The 14802-nt window shown below is 40.1% G+C and overlaps 1 protein-coding gene across 1 annotated transcript; it reads right to left on the reverse strand.

Annotated features, from left to right (window-relative positions):
- Window positions 1-13: 13 nt before the first annotated feature.
- Window positions 14-14056, reverse strand: LOC135519424 (L-dopachrome tautomerase-like). Its single transcript, XM_064944639.1, has 8 exons — window positions 13551-14056; window positions 12027-12326; window positions 11371-11471; window positions 11112-11278; window positions 3882-4067; window positions 3613-3754; window positions 1905-2106; window positions 14-1759 (listed from the first exon to the last, which is right to left on the reverse strand). The coding sequence occupies exons 1-8, from the start codon at window positions 13837-13839 to the stop codon at window positions 1587-1589; spliced, it is 1560 nt and encodes a 519-aa protein (XP_064800711.1). The 5' UTR covers window positions 13840-14056; the 3' UTR covers window positions 14-1586.
- Window positions 14057-14802: the final 746 nt, after the last annotated feature.

Raw genomic sequence — 14802 nt, forward strand, 5'->3', positions numbered from 1 at the left:
ACATTTATTGACAATATCATTAATTAATCCGTTTAAATGTGCAGTTAAAGTTAATGCACTTAAATATCTCTAATGTCAAGTGAGCTAATGTCAACATCTGCATTTAACTGTAACCACTAATGTATTTATGATTCACAAGTAGATCTGTCGAAATTACAGTTCACTTAACATTGATTCAAACATTGATTCAAACCAGTTATTCATTCATTATTAAAAACAAGAGAGAACGAATGAGGATCAAGATGAGGTGCCAAATTGTAGTAGGTAAAAACATAGCACATTGAAGACAAAAAAATGCCAAAGGCAAAAAAAGCCCCCTTCATTTATCTCTGGTGCCTGAGTGGTTCTGTGTGCAGAGACAGGCTCAAAGCCGACCACAGCCACCTGTGAAATGAGAATCTTAGAAGGTAGAGAGTGTCTGGACAGGGTTGAATGCTCCAGTGAGGATAGGCAGTAGAGCGTACCTACAGAGACTGGGAAAGGATTGGCATTACTGAAGGGGGCGTACTGTATTTCCCCCCTCAAATGCTAGCCAATAAAACCAGCCTCAAGTAGTATGGTGTTCTCAGAGGGCCGGCCGGTCAACTCAGTAAACCATGAAGGCCAGCTAAGCTAAGCATACATATCATGGGAGTTAGCCAGTATTATATTAATATTCTTCAGCTCTAATTATCATCTCTTATTGGCCTTGTTGCAGCATATCAATTGTGAGCTTGCTTCGTTGCCTCTTGATTAACCAGTATTAGTGTTCACCTTGGCAGATGATGATGATGTGCAAAATAATGGAGAACAAACATTTTTTGTCTCTTTGTCAGTGTGTCCTTAAAATAAGATTCTTTATTATGAATAATGATCTCGCAGGATGCAGAGTTATTTTTTTTGTATTATTGCACTTTTAATGGTCATATTTTTCTTATATTTTGTCTTGTACTGTATGTTCATGGATCAGCAAAAGTAATGTAAAAAACTAATGTTTCAGAAACCTTATTCATCAACATTTCATACAATCAAATGCATTCTATTGTAACAAAAAAAAATATGATCACGATAATATCTTGCTTGGAGTTGGAAAACAGTTTCAAGCCAATAAGGTTGATGATATAGTTAACATAAAGACCGTACAAACAAATATGCCTTACAGTTTTTTAATGCAATTAAAATGGTTGCATCTGTGTTTTGTTACTCTTTCATGCAAATAAATATTTGTTAAAAAGATAATAATAGCTTTGCAATTTTTGAAAATGTTATTTAAATGCATAATATATATTTTGTTATATATATTATAATGGATTCTTCAGTTAGGGACAAAAACTGGATAATGTCAATCTTAGGTAATAATGGATACATCATCACATTATTAAATCATTTCACATAAACAAAATGTCCTACTGTATGCTCTGTTATTTTTTAAGCAGAACAAGAACAGGGTAGTGTAGGTAAAAGAAGAAGCAAAACACTAATACATTGTACTGTAAATTCCCATCAACAATGTCTGGTTTGACAGAGCGCAAGTAATTTAGTACTGAGATACATTTCAACATGAGAAGCAACAAGGATATTAACCCAAAGTGTACAGTACATACTGTTTAGGCTTCCTCTGTGTACTTTTTGTTGGTGAACTGTGCATTGATAAGGGGTTCAAAGCCACGCTTCCTGCGCTGCTGCAAGTAGAGGACCAAGACAAGTAGAAGAACCAGGAGACCCAGGAAAACACCGCCCAGAGTGGACCCCAGCACAAACACAAATCCACTGTCCATAGCTGAGGAAGGGATATAAAGAAGAGAGATTTAATGCAAACAAGACCTTTATGAGAGCTTTTCTTATTTCATTTTGACCTGATGATAAAATAAGAAAAAGTTGATGACGATTCATTTTATTGCAAAGACGACTGTGAAATCACTAACCATCCAGTTCAATGGCATAAGAATATCCCAGCTGGTCAGACGCAACGTAAATCTCTTCATTGGTCACAGGAGGGAAGAATGGCACCATGTTGTAATCTCTGTTGTGACCAATGGGGGCCATCTCATCGGGGAAACTGGAGTTTGGGGGAGCAGACTTCCTCATCCACTCATCAAAAATGGCATCAGTGAAAGCATGGAGCACCTTTAAAGAGATAGAGTTATGTAACTTTAAAACATTTGGTAACACTTTGAATTAAGTTGCCAACACTACATCAAATTGTCCTTTATTGCAATGTAACTGCACAGTAATAACTGTAGTAACAGTGAAATACCCACATAGTTATTGCTATGCATTTACATTGTAATAGGGTTTAGCGGTATCACATATTACACAATTGGAACAAGGACGGTGTAATTCCACATCCACTTGCTGAAGGTTATCCCACATGCATAATTATTCATGTTATTCCACATGTTATTGTTCCACGATGTAACTACTGTTTTGCAATTACACATTTGGAAGTCCCCAGTGAATTACAATGTTAATAAATAGTCAAACCAAAATATGACCTTGTCAGATGTAACTACACTGCCATCAAATTCAAGTGTAATTTCAGGGGTTGATACCATCTTGATCTAATGATGTAAGTAGACTAGGACATGAGAGGCTGTTACATGCTAACCACAGAGTAATGAAAGGCATTATTACCTACTGGGTTTCCCTTCACATTAAGTAGCTTGGTCCTGGCTGGTTACATGATAATTACAAGTGTATCCCATTCAACTACGTCCTTCCATTCAACTACGTCCTTCCATTCAACTACGTCCTTCCATTCAACTACGTCCTTCCATTCAACTACATCCTTCTTACATTACTTTCTATTCGGTATAACCTTAGAAGCAGGTAATAACACAGACAAAAAAATGTATTTAAAATAATCAGCAGTTAATGAGAGGGTGTGCCTTGTTACAATTGTCTTTACTAGGTCCTAGCCGATTTACATAATTACATCAAGACGATATCAACGCTGGTATTACCTGTGGATTTGACTGTAGTGGCACTGTATAGTATAGTAACGAGGTCATATATTGGTTCGGTGTTATTCAAATGATCATTCACAGGTGACTTTCAAACGTGTAATGGCAAAACTAGTCACATAGTGGAACAAGAAAATATTTAATAGCATCAGGGGGATATCCTTCAGCAAGTGGATGTGCAATTACAAAGTCTGTGTTCTAATTGTGTAATAACTTAAACCGCTATAACTCTAGTATCATGTAATTACATAGTAACTACTATGTTGTTACTACAGTTATTACTGTGTAGTTACATAGTAATAGGGACAACTTAATATAAGGTGATATCAAACATTTAAGCATCTTGGGGCGGCAGGGTAGCCTAGTGGCTAGAGCGTTGGGCTAGTAACCGGAAGGTTGCGAGTTCAAAACCCTCGAGCTGACAAGGTACAAATCTGTCGTTCTGCCCCTGAACAGGCAGTTAACCCACTGTTCCCAGGCCGTCATTGAAAATAAGAATTTGTTCTTAACTGACTTGCCTGCTTAAATAAAGGTAAAATTAAAAAAAAAAATTAAATCTTCTGCACAGAAAACGGCTAACTACAAAATAGTTTACTTTATCCCTCATGACAGTCAAATACAATACTGCAATACATGGACTCATAAGCAATTGTTCAAACTAGATCATTACTAGAAAGATGGGGTCATTGGCTGCAGAGTGAGACAGAGCACTGGTTCCATTGAGGAAGGAGTGGACCAGGTTGTGCAGGTTGTTCACTGACGAGTCAAGCTCTGCCTCGCCATCTGGCTTGTCATAGCCTTCAAGAGAATTCCTGTGTAGAAAACAAATTACAGTTGGAAGTCAGAAACAACGCAATCGAGACAGATTACTCAACGTTACTTTATTGGATAATACCTTTATGCGTAATGTCCCAGGTCAGTGTCAATAGATTAGGTCACCTGAAGCTGAAGGTAGAGTTAGTGTAGAACGGAGCGTTGTCAAAGTCTCGGATGTTTAAACAGCTCCTGACATCATTCATGGTGGGCAGACTCGTGTTGGTCCTCGCGCCACCCAGCTGACCTCTCCTAATGCTCCCCTCACTGGTCCCATTACAGAGAGTGACCAGGCGGTTATATTCATCCAGGCTGGGGGGGGAGGGGGAATTCAAGCAACATGTACCCAGTAGTATCAAAACCAGCATAGGCCCAGAAAGCATAAACAGCACAGGTATAGTACAGACAGGGCATGGTTTCCCAGACATGGATGAAGCATAGTGCTTTACTTTCAATGAAATGTCTTAATTGGTTTTGGGCTAGATTCAATCCGATTGACATAGCGTTGTTTTGGCGGTGTCGAAGGTAGAACTGCTTTAGATCTGTCAAATCCACAAGTGTCTGGTTGCGTTATCGCAGAGACTGCCATTGGATGCAACAAAGCCACACTCGACTATAATCTGACAAATCCCATGCAGTCCGCAGTTTCAAGTTAGACTCATAGACATAAATCCCCCCAGCCAAATGAACATATAAACATGCATTAGCCTAACCAGTGGTGACTCAACATGTTCAGCCAAAAATATATATAATATGTGTAGACATTACCGTTCAAAAGTTTGGGGTCACTTAGAAATGTCCTTGTTTTTGAAAGAAAAGCTCATTTTTTGCCCATTAAAATAACTTCAAATTGTTCAGAAATACAGTATAGACATTGTTAATGTTGTAAATAACTATTGTAGCTGGAAACTGACAGTTTTTTAATGGAATATCTACATAGGCGTACAGAGGCCCATTCTTAGCAATCATATCTCCTGTGTTTCAACGGCATGTTGTGTTAGCTAATCCAAGTTTATCATTTTAAAAGGCTATTTGATCATCAGAAAATCCTTTTGCAATTATGTTAGCACAGCTGAAAACTGCTGTTCTTATTAAAGAAGAAATAAAACTGGCCTTCTTTAGACTCATTGAGTATCTGGAGCATGAGCATTTGTGGATTCGATTACAGGCTCAAAATGGCCAGAAACAAAGAACTTTCTTCTGAAACTTGTCAGTGTATTCTTGTTCTGAGAAAGTAAGGCTATTCCATGAGAGAAATTGCCAAGAAACTGAAGATCTCGTACAACGCTGTGCACAACTCCCTTCACAGAACAGCGCAAACTGGCTCTAACCAGAATAGAAAGAGGAGTGGGAGGCCCCGGTGCACAACTGAGCAAGAGGACAAGTACATTAGAGTGTCTAGTTTGAGAAACTGACGCCTCACAAGTCCTCAACTGGGAGCTTCATTAAATAGTACACGCAAAACACCAGTCTCAATGTCAACAGTGAAGAAGCGACTCCGGGATGCTCGTGCAATTTAGATTTTGGCCACTAGATGGCAGCAGTGTATGTGCAACATTTTAGACTGATCCAATTAACCTTTGCATTTAGCTCAAAATGTTGTATCCAGTCTGCCCAAATGTGCCTAATTGGTTTATTGATACATTTTCAAGGTCATAACTGTACACTCTCCTCAAACAATAGCACGGTATTATCTCACTGTAATAGCTACTGTGCTGTTAGAGTAACTATAATTTAAGCTTTCTGCCCAGATATGTCTATGTCCTCGGAAATGTTCTTGTTGCTTACAACCTAATGCTAATCTCATGCTAATCACAACAATACATTCAACCACACCTTTGTTTTATCACAAAACTGGATAGCGACCTCTGTCCATAATGCATATTGCATGTACAATAAGAGACAGTTACATGACCTACAGCATGGTCTAGCAAGTTAATGTTTCCGACATTTTGGGACCACTAAACAACTATTGATTTAGAACCACAGAGAGTTACCAGGGATTGTGAAGAGACACAGGCACAGAGACACATACACATGATAAGACAAACACTCTACACACGTACACATAGATGTTGTATTGTAAATATGTGATAGTGGAGCAGTGGCCTGAGGGAAAAACATAAATGTATTGGGTAAAGTGTTATGAAATGTAATGTCATGTAATATTTTAAACTGTATATAACTGCCTTAATGTTGCTGGACCCAACAAAGAGCAGTTTTGCCTTGGCAGCAGCTAACGGGGATCTTTAATAAATACAAATACAAATATCGCAAGTTGCAAAGACTGCCTCCACTATTTCAGCACCATTTCAACTTCAACATCATAAAATCACCTCTGCTTAGTCTAATACAGTGACAACTAAAAGATACCAAAAACGATTTAGTCCAATCAATGTATGCTAAATATGATGTGGCTGTCCATGGTTCTGATTTCTGTGTGTGAGTGTGTGTGTAGAAAAACCTGTTGACTAACCCTACTTGTAGAGAAACGCCAATGCCATCCTGCTCTCTTTCATGTTGACGAAAGGTCTATTACTCTGTCACACAGTACATGTTTTTATTTTTTTGTTGTCCTAGGCTACCTGGCTAAAATGCTTGCTCGCAAGCTTAACTTCCATTCATGGGCAACGTTAGCAGTGGTGGAAAAAGTACCCAATTGTCATACTTGAGTTAAAGTAAAGATACCTTCATAGAAAATAACACAAGTAAAAGTGAGTACTTTAAAGTATTTTTACTTAATGCTTTAGTCCACTGAACGTTAGCTAGTTAGCATTAGCCTTCTACATCCAGCTACATATTGAACTCCCATCCCTTCAGGCCAGGGGTACAACAATGTATGAATTAACCTCTTAATGGTTAGATCAGAATCAACATTATAATCATTGACCAGTATGTACAATTAAGTAAAACCACTATTCCAATAACTATCCACATCCATGGCTAATTTAGGAAAGGGCTAATTTTAGCTAGCTGGCTAGCTAGCCAATGGAGAACAACACCATGAGATGCAACAGTTCAAGTCAATGACGTATGCCCTAAATAGGATTCGATAGGAGTGACGCCAAATCCAAGCTGGCTTCCCTTGACACTTTTTTTGGTTCTTGTATACTTTTTTTATGACGGGAGGCCAGATGCTCGCTGGCTTACCTAGCCTTCAATGCTACGGGCGGCAACAATTCAATTGGACCACATAGCTTCCGATAGATGGCCTATACGTAGAGAAACAAAGGGGAGCTGTTTCGCTCGCTCGGATGCTTTCTCTTGTGAGATTACATTCAGCCTCGTGTGATTTCAAAGAAAATTATGAAACACAGAGAGACAAAAGACATTTTTACTTTTGGTAGATTTTTGGGGGGAAGCCTGGCTTCCCTTGGCATCCATGAATACACACCACTGCTTCTTATCTGCACATCGTTCCTTTATGCCATACTTGTTACATCTCAATTGCTATATTGCTTATAGTGCATTCGGAAAGTATTCTGACCCTTTCCCTTTTTCCACATTTTGTTACATTACTGACTTATTCTAAAATGTATTCAATAAAACAATTTCCTCGTCAATCTACACACAATACTCCATAATTACAAAGTGAAAACAGGTTTAGAAATTTTATCAAATAAAAAATAAAAACAAAAATACTTCATTTACATATGTATTCAGACACTTTGCTACAGGACTCGAAATCTAGCTCGAGTGCATCCTTGAGATGTTTCTACAACATTGATTGGAGTCTCCCTGTGGAAAATTAAATTGATTGGACATGATTTGGAAAGACACATCTGTCTATATAAGGTCTCGCAGTTGAAAGTGCATGTCAGAGTAAAAAACAAGCCATGAAATCGAAGGAATTGTCCATAGAGCTCCGAGACAGGATTGTGTCGAGGCACAAATCTGGGGAAGGGTACCAAAAAAAACTTCCACCATCCCTACGGTGAAGCATGGTGGTGGCAGCATCATGATGTGGGGATGTTTTTTAGTGGCAGGGACTGGGAGACTAGTCAGGATTGAGGGAAAGATGAACGGAGCAAAGGACAGAGAGATCCTTGATGAAAACCTGCTCCAGAGCGTTCAGGACCTCAGAATGCTGTGAAGGTTCACCTTCCAACAGGACAATGACCCTAAGCATACAGCCACGACAACGCAGGAGTGGCTTCGGGACAAGTGTCTGAATGTCCTTGAGAGGCCCAGTCAGAGCCCGGACTAGAACCCAATCGAACATCTCCGGAGAGACCTGAAAATTGTTGTGCAGCGACGCTCCCAATCCAACCTGACAGAGCTTGAGAGGATCTGCAGAGAAGAATGGGAGAAACTCCCCCAATACAGGTGTGCCAAACTTGTAGCGTCATACCCAAGAAGACTCAAGGCTGTAATTGCTGCCAAAGGTGCTTCAACAAAGTACTGAATAAAGGGTCTGAATACTTATGTGAATGTGATATTGAAGTTTTTTATTTGTATACATTTGCAAAAATAAAAATGTTGCTTTGTCATGATGGGGTATTGTGTGTAAATTGAAAAACAATTTCATCCATTTTGGAATAAGTCTGTAATGTAACAAAATGTGGAATAAGTCAAGGGGTCTGAATACTTTTCGAATGCACTGTAGGTCTATCTCATTAGTTTGTTATTCAATATTTTAGGCAATTTTGGAATGATGCAGTTTACTTTGTGAATTATAATTAGTTCATGTGCTTTTCTCAATGAGGAGGGGATACTATAATGTTGTTGGGTCTGTAACCATGTTTGCCTGGAAGTAATAGACCCATGTAATTCCAGTTGATATTGCAAGGGTTGTTTTGTTTGGTATAGGCCTAATAAAATACTTCAAATGGTAGGCTAACCGTGTATCTCTTGCGCGCTCTCTCTCTCTGTGGTGACTTAAAGAAGAGTAAAGTTAACACCTCAACATCTTGCTGAAAATATCTGAACTAACGCCTATCTGAATTTCTAACCATTTTGAAAGTGCTGAACGAAGGCTTGGTTTTAGTGACATAAGAACATAAATGTAATAGTTTTAGTGACATGAGAACAGACATTATGAATCTACTGAACATGAATGTAATAATGTTTGTGCATGGTTTAAAAGTCAAAACCGACGTCGGCATTAGTTAATTATTGAAGGAGAATGCAGTTTTTATTGAGTTACACAAATCCACAAGGAGTCACTAGAAACCATATTTATCTAAGCAAGTCAGACATATCAGCCATTGTGTTTTTTATCCAGTAAATGAGGCTGAATGAACTATTCGCTGCCAGATGAGGAGGTAATAGCCAGATGATAGCCAGATGTAGCGGTAATAAAGATTCATTCCATGATACTGAAAAGAAAGCTCCTCTGTTGGGACAGATTTATGTAGGCTCTAACAGTTTGTGGGCACCGGTTATCACCGTTATAGTTTAATTCCCCCCCACCACCCCCACCACCACTAAGATTTACATGCTAATATTGACACTGAGCGTAACACATCTATAGTTTGATATTTGAGAGTCATTATTTCTAATATCGATAACGGCTGCACTTTCTAGCGCTGGATTGAACCTCTAACACAGTAGGGATAATAATGAAGTGGTTTGTGACACACAAGAGCAGCCACTCACCGATACAGTGCCTTGCGAAAGTATTCGGCGCCCTTGAACTTTGCGACCTTTTGCCACATTTCAGGCTTCAAACATAAAGATATAAAACTGTATTTTTTTGAAGAATCAACAACAAGTGGGACACAATCATGAAGTGGAATGACATTTATTGGATATTTCAAACTTTTTTTAAAAATCAAAAACTGAAAAATTGGGCGTGCAAAATTATTCAGCCCCTTTACTTTCAGTGCAGCAAACTCTCTCCAGAAGTTCAGTGAGGATCTCTGAATGATCCAATGTTGACCTAAATGACTAATGATGATAAATACAATCCACCTGTGTGTAATCAAGTCTCCATATAAATGCATCTGCACTGTGAAAGTCTCAGAGGTCCGTTAAAAGCGCAGAGAGCATCATGAAGAACAAGGAACACACCAGACAGGTCCGAGATACTGTTGTGAAGAAGTTTAAAGCCGGATTTGGATACAAAAAAGATTTCCCAAGCTTTAAACATCCCAAGGAGCACTGTACAAGCGATAATATTGAAATGGAAGGAGTGTCAGACCACTGCAAATCTACCAAGACCTGGCCGTCCCTCTAAATTTTCAGCTCATACAAGGAGAAGACTGATCAGAGATGCAGCCAAGAGGCCCATGATCACTCTGGATGAACTGCAGAGATCTACAGCTGAGGTGGGAGACTCTGTCCATAGGACAACAATCAGTCGTATATTGCACAAATCTGGCCTTTATGGAAGAGTGGCAAGAAGAAAGCAATTTCTTAAAGATATCCATAAAAAGTGTCGTTTAAAGTTTGCCACAAGCCACCTGGGAGACACACCAAACATGTGGAAGAAGGTGCTCTGGTCAGATGAAACCAAAATTGAACTTTTTGGCAACAATGCAAAACGTTATGTTTGGCGTAAAAGCAACACAGCTCATCACCCTGAACACACCATACCCACTGTCAAACATGGTGGTGGCAGCATCATGGTTTGGGCCTGCTTTTCTTCAGCAGGGACATGGAAGATGGTTAAAATTGATGGGAAGATGGATGGAGCCAAATACAGGACCATTCTGGAAGAAAACCTGATGGAGTCTGCAAAAGACCTGAGACTGGGACGGAGATGTGTCTTCCAACAAGACAATGATCCAAAACATAAAGCAAAATCTACAATGGAATGGTTCAAAAATAAACATATCCAGGTGTTAGAATGGCCAAGTCAAAGTCCAGACCTGAATCCAATCGAGAATCTGTGGAAAGAACTGAAAACTGCTGTTCACAAATGCTCTCCATCCAACCTTACTGAGCTCGAGCTGTTTTGCAAGGAGGAATGGGAAAAAAATTCAGTCTCTCGATGTGCAAAACTGATAGAGACATACCCCAAGCGACTTACAGCTGTAATCGCAGCAAACAAAGTATTAACTTAAGGGGGCTGAATAATTTTGCACGCCCAATTTTTCAGTTTTTGATTTGTTAAAAAAGTTTGAAATATCCAATAAATGTCGTTCCACTTCATGATTGTGTCCCACTTGTTGTTGATTCATCACAAAAAAATACAGTTTTATATCTTTATGTTTGAAGCCTGAAATGTGACAAAAGGTTGCAAAGTTCAAGGGGGCCGAATACTTTCGCAAGGCACTGTATGTCAGCTCATACCCCGCCAAAACAATGGTGGTTAACACAGATTAATGCACGATCTGATTGAATCCAGGCCTTAATCTGTTTCCGGGTAACCTGCCCACAATGTTTTTAACTCGTTTCTGTCCAAAAACGCACCTGTCGCACACCACTCCCCAATTGGAGAACCTGGACTGGTTACTGATGAGGGAGGGGTTGTCTGGGTTGTGCCCCCCCAGGAGAGAGTCTGTACAGACGTCACACTCAGTCTGCCCTGTGGCAAAGTTCCAGTATGGAACAGCAAAGTTCTCATTGCCAGTCAGTCTCTGCAGAATTGAGGAAAGGTTAACTTTTATTCTCATCCATATTCGAAGCAGTTTTTCACGTCTTTCTCGTCATCATTCAAACCCACTCTTACCTGCAGGTCTCTCTCCAGACTGAGAAGGTGGTATCTGTGCCAGGTGATGAAGGCTGGTCCTTTGTGGGAGAAGTCAATGGCCTTGAAAGGACGACCTGGACCTACAGAGAAACACAAGGTTTTTCATGAGCAACTTCTGAATGTTCTCTTCTGTTATCTATACAATACATGGAGATTGGAGAGTATTATATAAACATATAACTAGTAAATAAGTAACACAGCAAGTGAGTCATTTAGAACATTTGTCTTTCATTTATGTTGCAACCAAGAAGGGATTAGCTTGAAGGTTGAATGTAATTTAATGTACACTGAGTGTACAAGACATTAAGAACACCTGCTCTTTCCATGACGTAGACAAGCTATGATCCCTTATTGATGTCGCTTGTTAAATCCACTTCAATCAGTGTAGATGAAGGGGAGGAGACAGGTACAAAAAAATGTTTTTTATGACTTGAGACAATTGAGACATGGATTGTGTGTGTGTGCCATTCAGAGTGAATGGGCAAGACACAATATTTAAATGCCTTTGAACAGGGTATGGTAGTAGGCACCGTTTTATGTCAAGAACTGCAACGCTGCTGTATAATTCAATATATTGAAACTATTATTTAATCTATAAATGTATGAAATTATAAAATAATCAATGGGTGTTTTACCTAGAAGTGTGTCTCTGACAGAATAGTAATGCTGCCACACAAAGAAGTCGTAGATGGAGATGTTGGCAAACTGGGGCTGGGTTCCATTGGGCCCCAGCAGGCCCAGCCAGTGCTGTGTGGCAATGACATAGTCTGGGTGTGTGGTGCTCTTGGCCCGGTCCAACACATCCAGAAACTCCTGAAGCTCAGCTGGAGTCAGAGAGTGGATGTTCTTCCTCACCACCGGGGCTTTACGTACATCACAGTTTGGTCCTGTCCAGCCAAACTTACACTGGCCACAGTCGAAGCCACCAAAGTTACCTAGACACATGAAGTGGATATAGATAAGGTAAATCAAGTATACGGGAACAGTCAAAAATGTGGACCGTTCCATATACTTATGGGGACAGTTCAATTATCACAATTTCTAATTATCCCAATTCCCAACTAAAGGGCAACTCCGCAACTTTTCAATCTCATATTCATTATCTCTAGCATCAAACGAATGACGACATATGTGAAAATGGTGCATTTCAATGTTTTGCACATAAAATACAATGTTAAAGGTTCTACCTAATGACTTCATCAACATTTTAAAAATAGTGACATGGGGAGCAAGAAAATGTATTATTTAACCTTTCTTTAAATAGGCATGTCAGTTAATTACTCATTCACTACGCCGGCCAAACCTTAACCCGGACAACGCTGGGCCAATTGTGCACAACCCTATGGGACTCCCAATCACGACCGGTTGTAATGCAGCCTAGAATTGAACCAGGGTCTGTAGTGACGCCTCTAACACTGAGATTCAGTGCCTTAGACCATTGTGCCACTCGGGAGCCCTCTGTCTGGCTAGAAAATGCCCTCCCTCTGGCTAGAAACTCATTGCATGTTTTGAAAACGCCCGTTTTTCTTACTTTTAATCGTACTATGTCACAGAGAAGCATTTTTTTAGGACCTTCTCATCTTATCTCTCTCTCTTATCTCTCATCTTATCTCTTTAACCACAAATCATAGAAACATTCCGTTTTTATTTGTAGACACTGGTTTGGTGCTAAAGATAATTCATATGTGGATGAAAAGTGGTGAAGTTGCCATTTAGTAATTTCTAAGGTTCTAATGTGATCCAAACAAAAACCTATATTATTCAATAGTGAACACTGATTTGCTGAAAACATTTATTTAAGACTTAAAGGCGCAATCAGCAGTTGAAACAATAACAAACCCACACCCCGCCCCTGATTCGATAAAAAGCTGAGGGATGGGGCTGGAGAAATGTAACCACTCTCAAATTCATAGACAGAATTCAACCATGTTTTTAGGCTTTGTAGTGTTTGTTTATATTAACTTTCTTTACAAATATTGGAGTAAAACAAGCTTATATGTTGGTGTCTTATGGGATACAACAGTTGAACTAAGCTTATGAGGCATTAATAAGTCATTTTCTTCAATAATCAATGGGTACATATCATTAATTTACAATTCCAAAAATGTATGTAGCAACTGCACATTGCCCCTTTAAATGTAACACTTAATTTGACTTACCAAAGCACCTGCATGTCCGATTGAAGAATTTGATAGGCCACCTTTCTCGATCATCAACATTTCTCAACCTATATGGTCCGCCCCAGGGTTTGGTACTGACTCTGATATCGGAGCAGTTTCCTCGTCCAGATAAAGTTCCACACACATTAGCAGGATCAGAGCCGAGAGCAGGGCAGCACTGCTTTGAGACGATCCCCTCCACTGTGCTGCAGACTCGAGGAAACTGAGCCTCCGTAGAATCGGGCATTGTCACAAAACAAACCAAACCTAGCAACAGCGCCTTGATCATCTTCAACACCTCTTGTCCTCTTCTGGCCACTCACAAACCAGTTTGTACACCAGCACACAGCAATTACGTGCTCAATTATTTTCCCCTAAGGATATGGAATCACATTTGTAACGTTCCTCAGTTGTGTATTCAACATTTGGCTACAGTCATAAATGTAATTTCACGAGGGACAGCCTGTGAGAAAGTACACTGTGACCCAGGAAGTCTCAGGAACGTTAGAAAAGCCTCCAATGTATGTGCCCTCTATAAGTATGGTCAGAAAGGATTAAGATCATGGTCTCGTGGTAATCACCTGACACACGAGGACTATGAGCTGGACATACCAGTGAACCAGTGAAATGCCTCGGGCCAAAATACATGGGGTGTTGGGTAGTCAACAGAATATGATATCTACAGGTCCATATACTGTGAAACACACAATATTAGTCCCATAAATATTTTTTTTTAAAGTTCACACAATTTAACAACAGATATTGAAATCCGATCACTTTTGCAAGTCTGATAACCTACTAACTATAATCCAGTCAGGCCTCCCGAGTGGCGCAGTGGTCTGTGCAGTGCAGTGCAGTGCTAGCCCGGCCACCAGAGATTCTGGGTTTGAGTCCAGGCTCTGTCGCAGCCGGCCGCAACCGGGAGACCCATGGGGCTGCGCACAATTTGTCCGGGTTAGGGGAGGGTTTGGCTGGCAGGGATATCCTTGTCCCATTGTGCACTAGTGACTCCTGTGGTGGGCTGGGCGCAGTGCATGCTGACACAGTTGCTAGGTGTACAGTGTTTCCTCTGACACATTGGTGTGGCTGGCTTCCAGATTAAGTGGGCCTTGTGTCAAGAAGCAGTGTGGCTTGGTTGGGTTGTGTCGGAGGATGCACGGCTCTCGTCGCAGGACGCACGGCTCTCGACCTTCGCCTCTCCCGAGTCTGTATGGGAGTTTCAGCGACAAGACTGGAACTACCAATTATGGAG

The sequence above is a fragment of the Oncorhynchus masou genome, chromosome 29 (genome assembly GCF_036934945.1).
Source record: "Oncorhynchus masou masou isolate Uvic2021 chromosome 29, UVic_Omas_1.1, whole genome shotgun sequence".
Taxonomy (NCBI): Eukaryota; Metazoa; Chordata; class Actinopteri; order Salmoniformes; family Salmonidae; genus Oncorhynchus; species Oncorhynchus masou.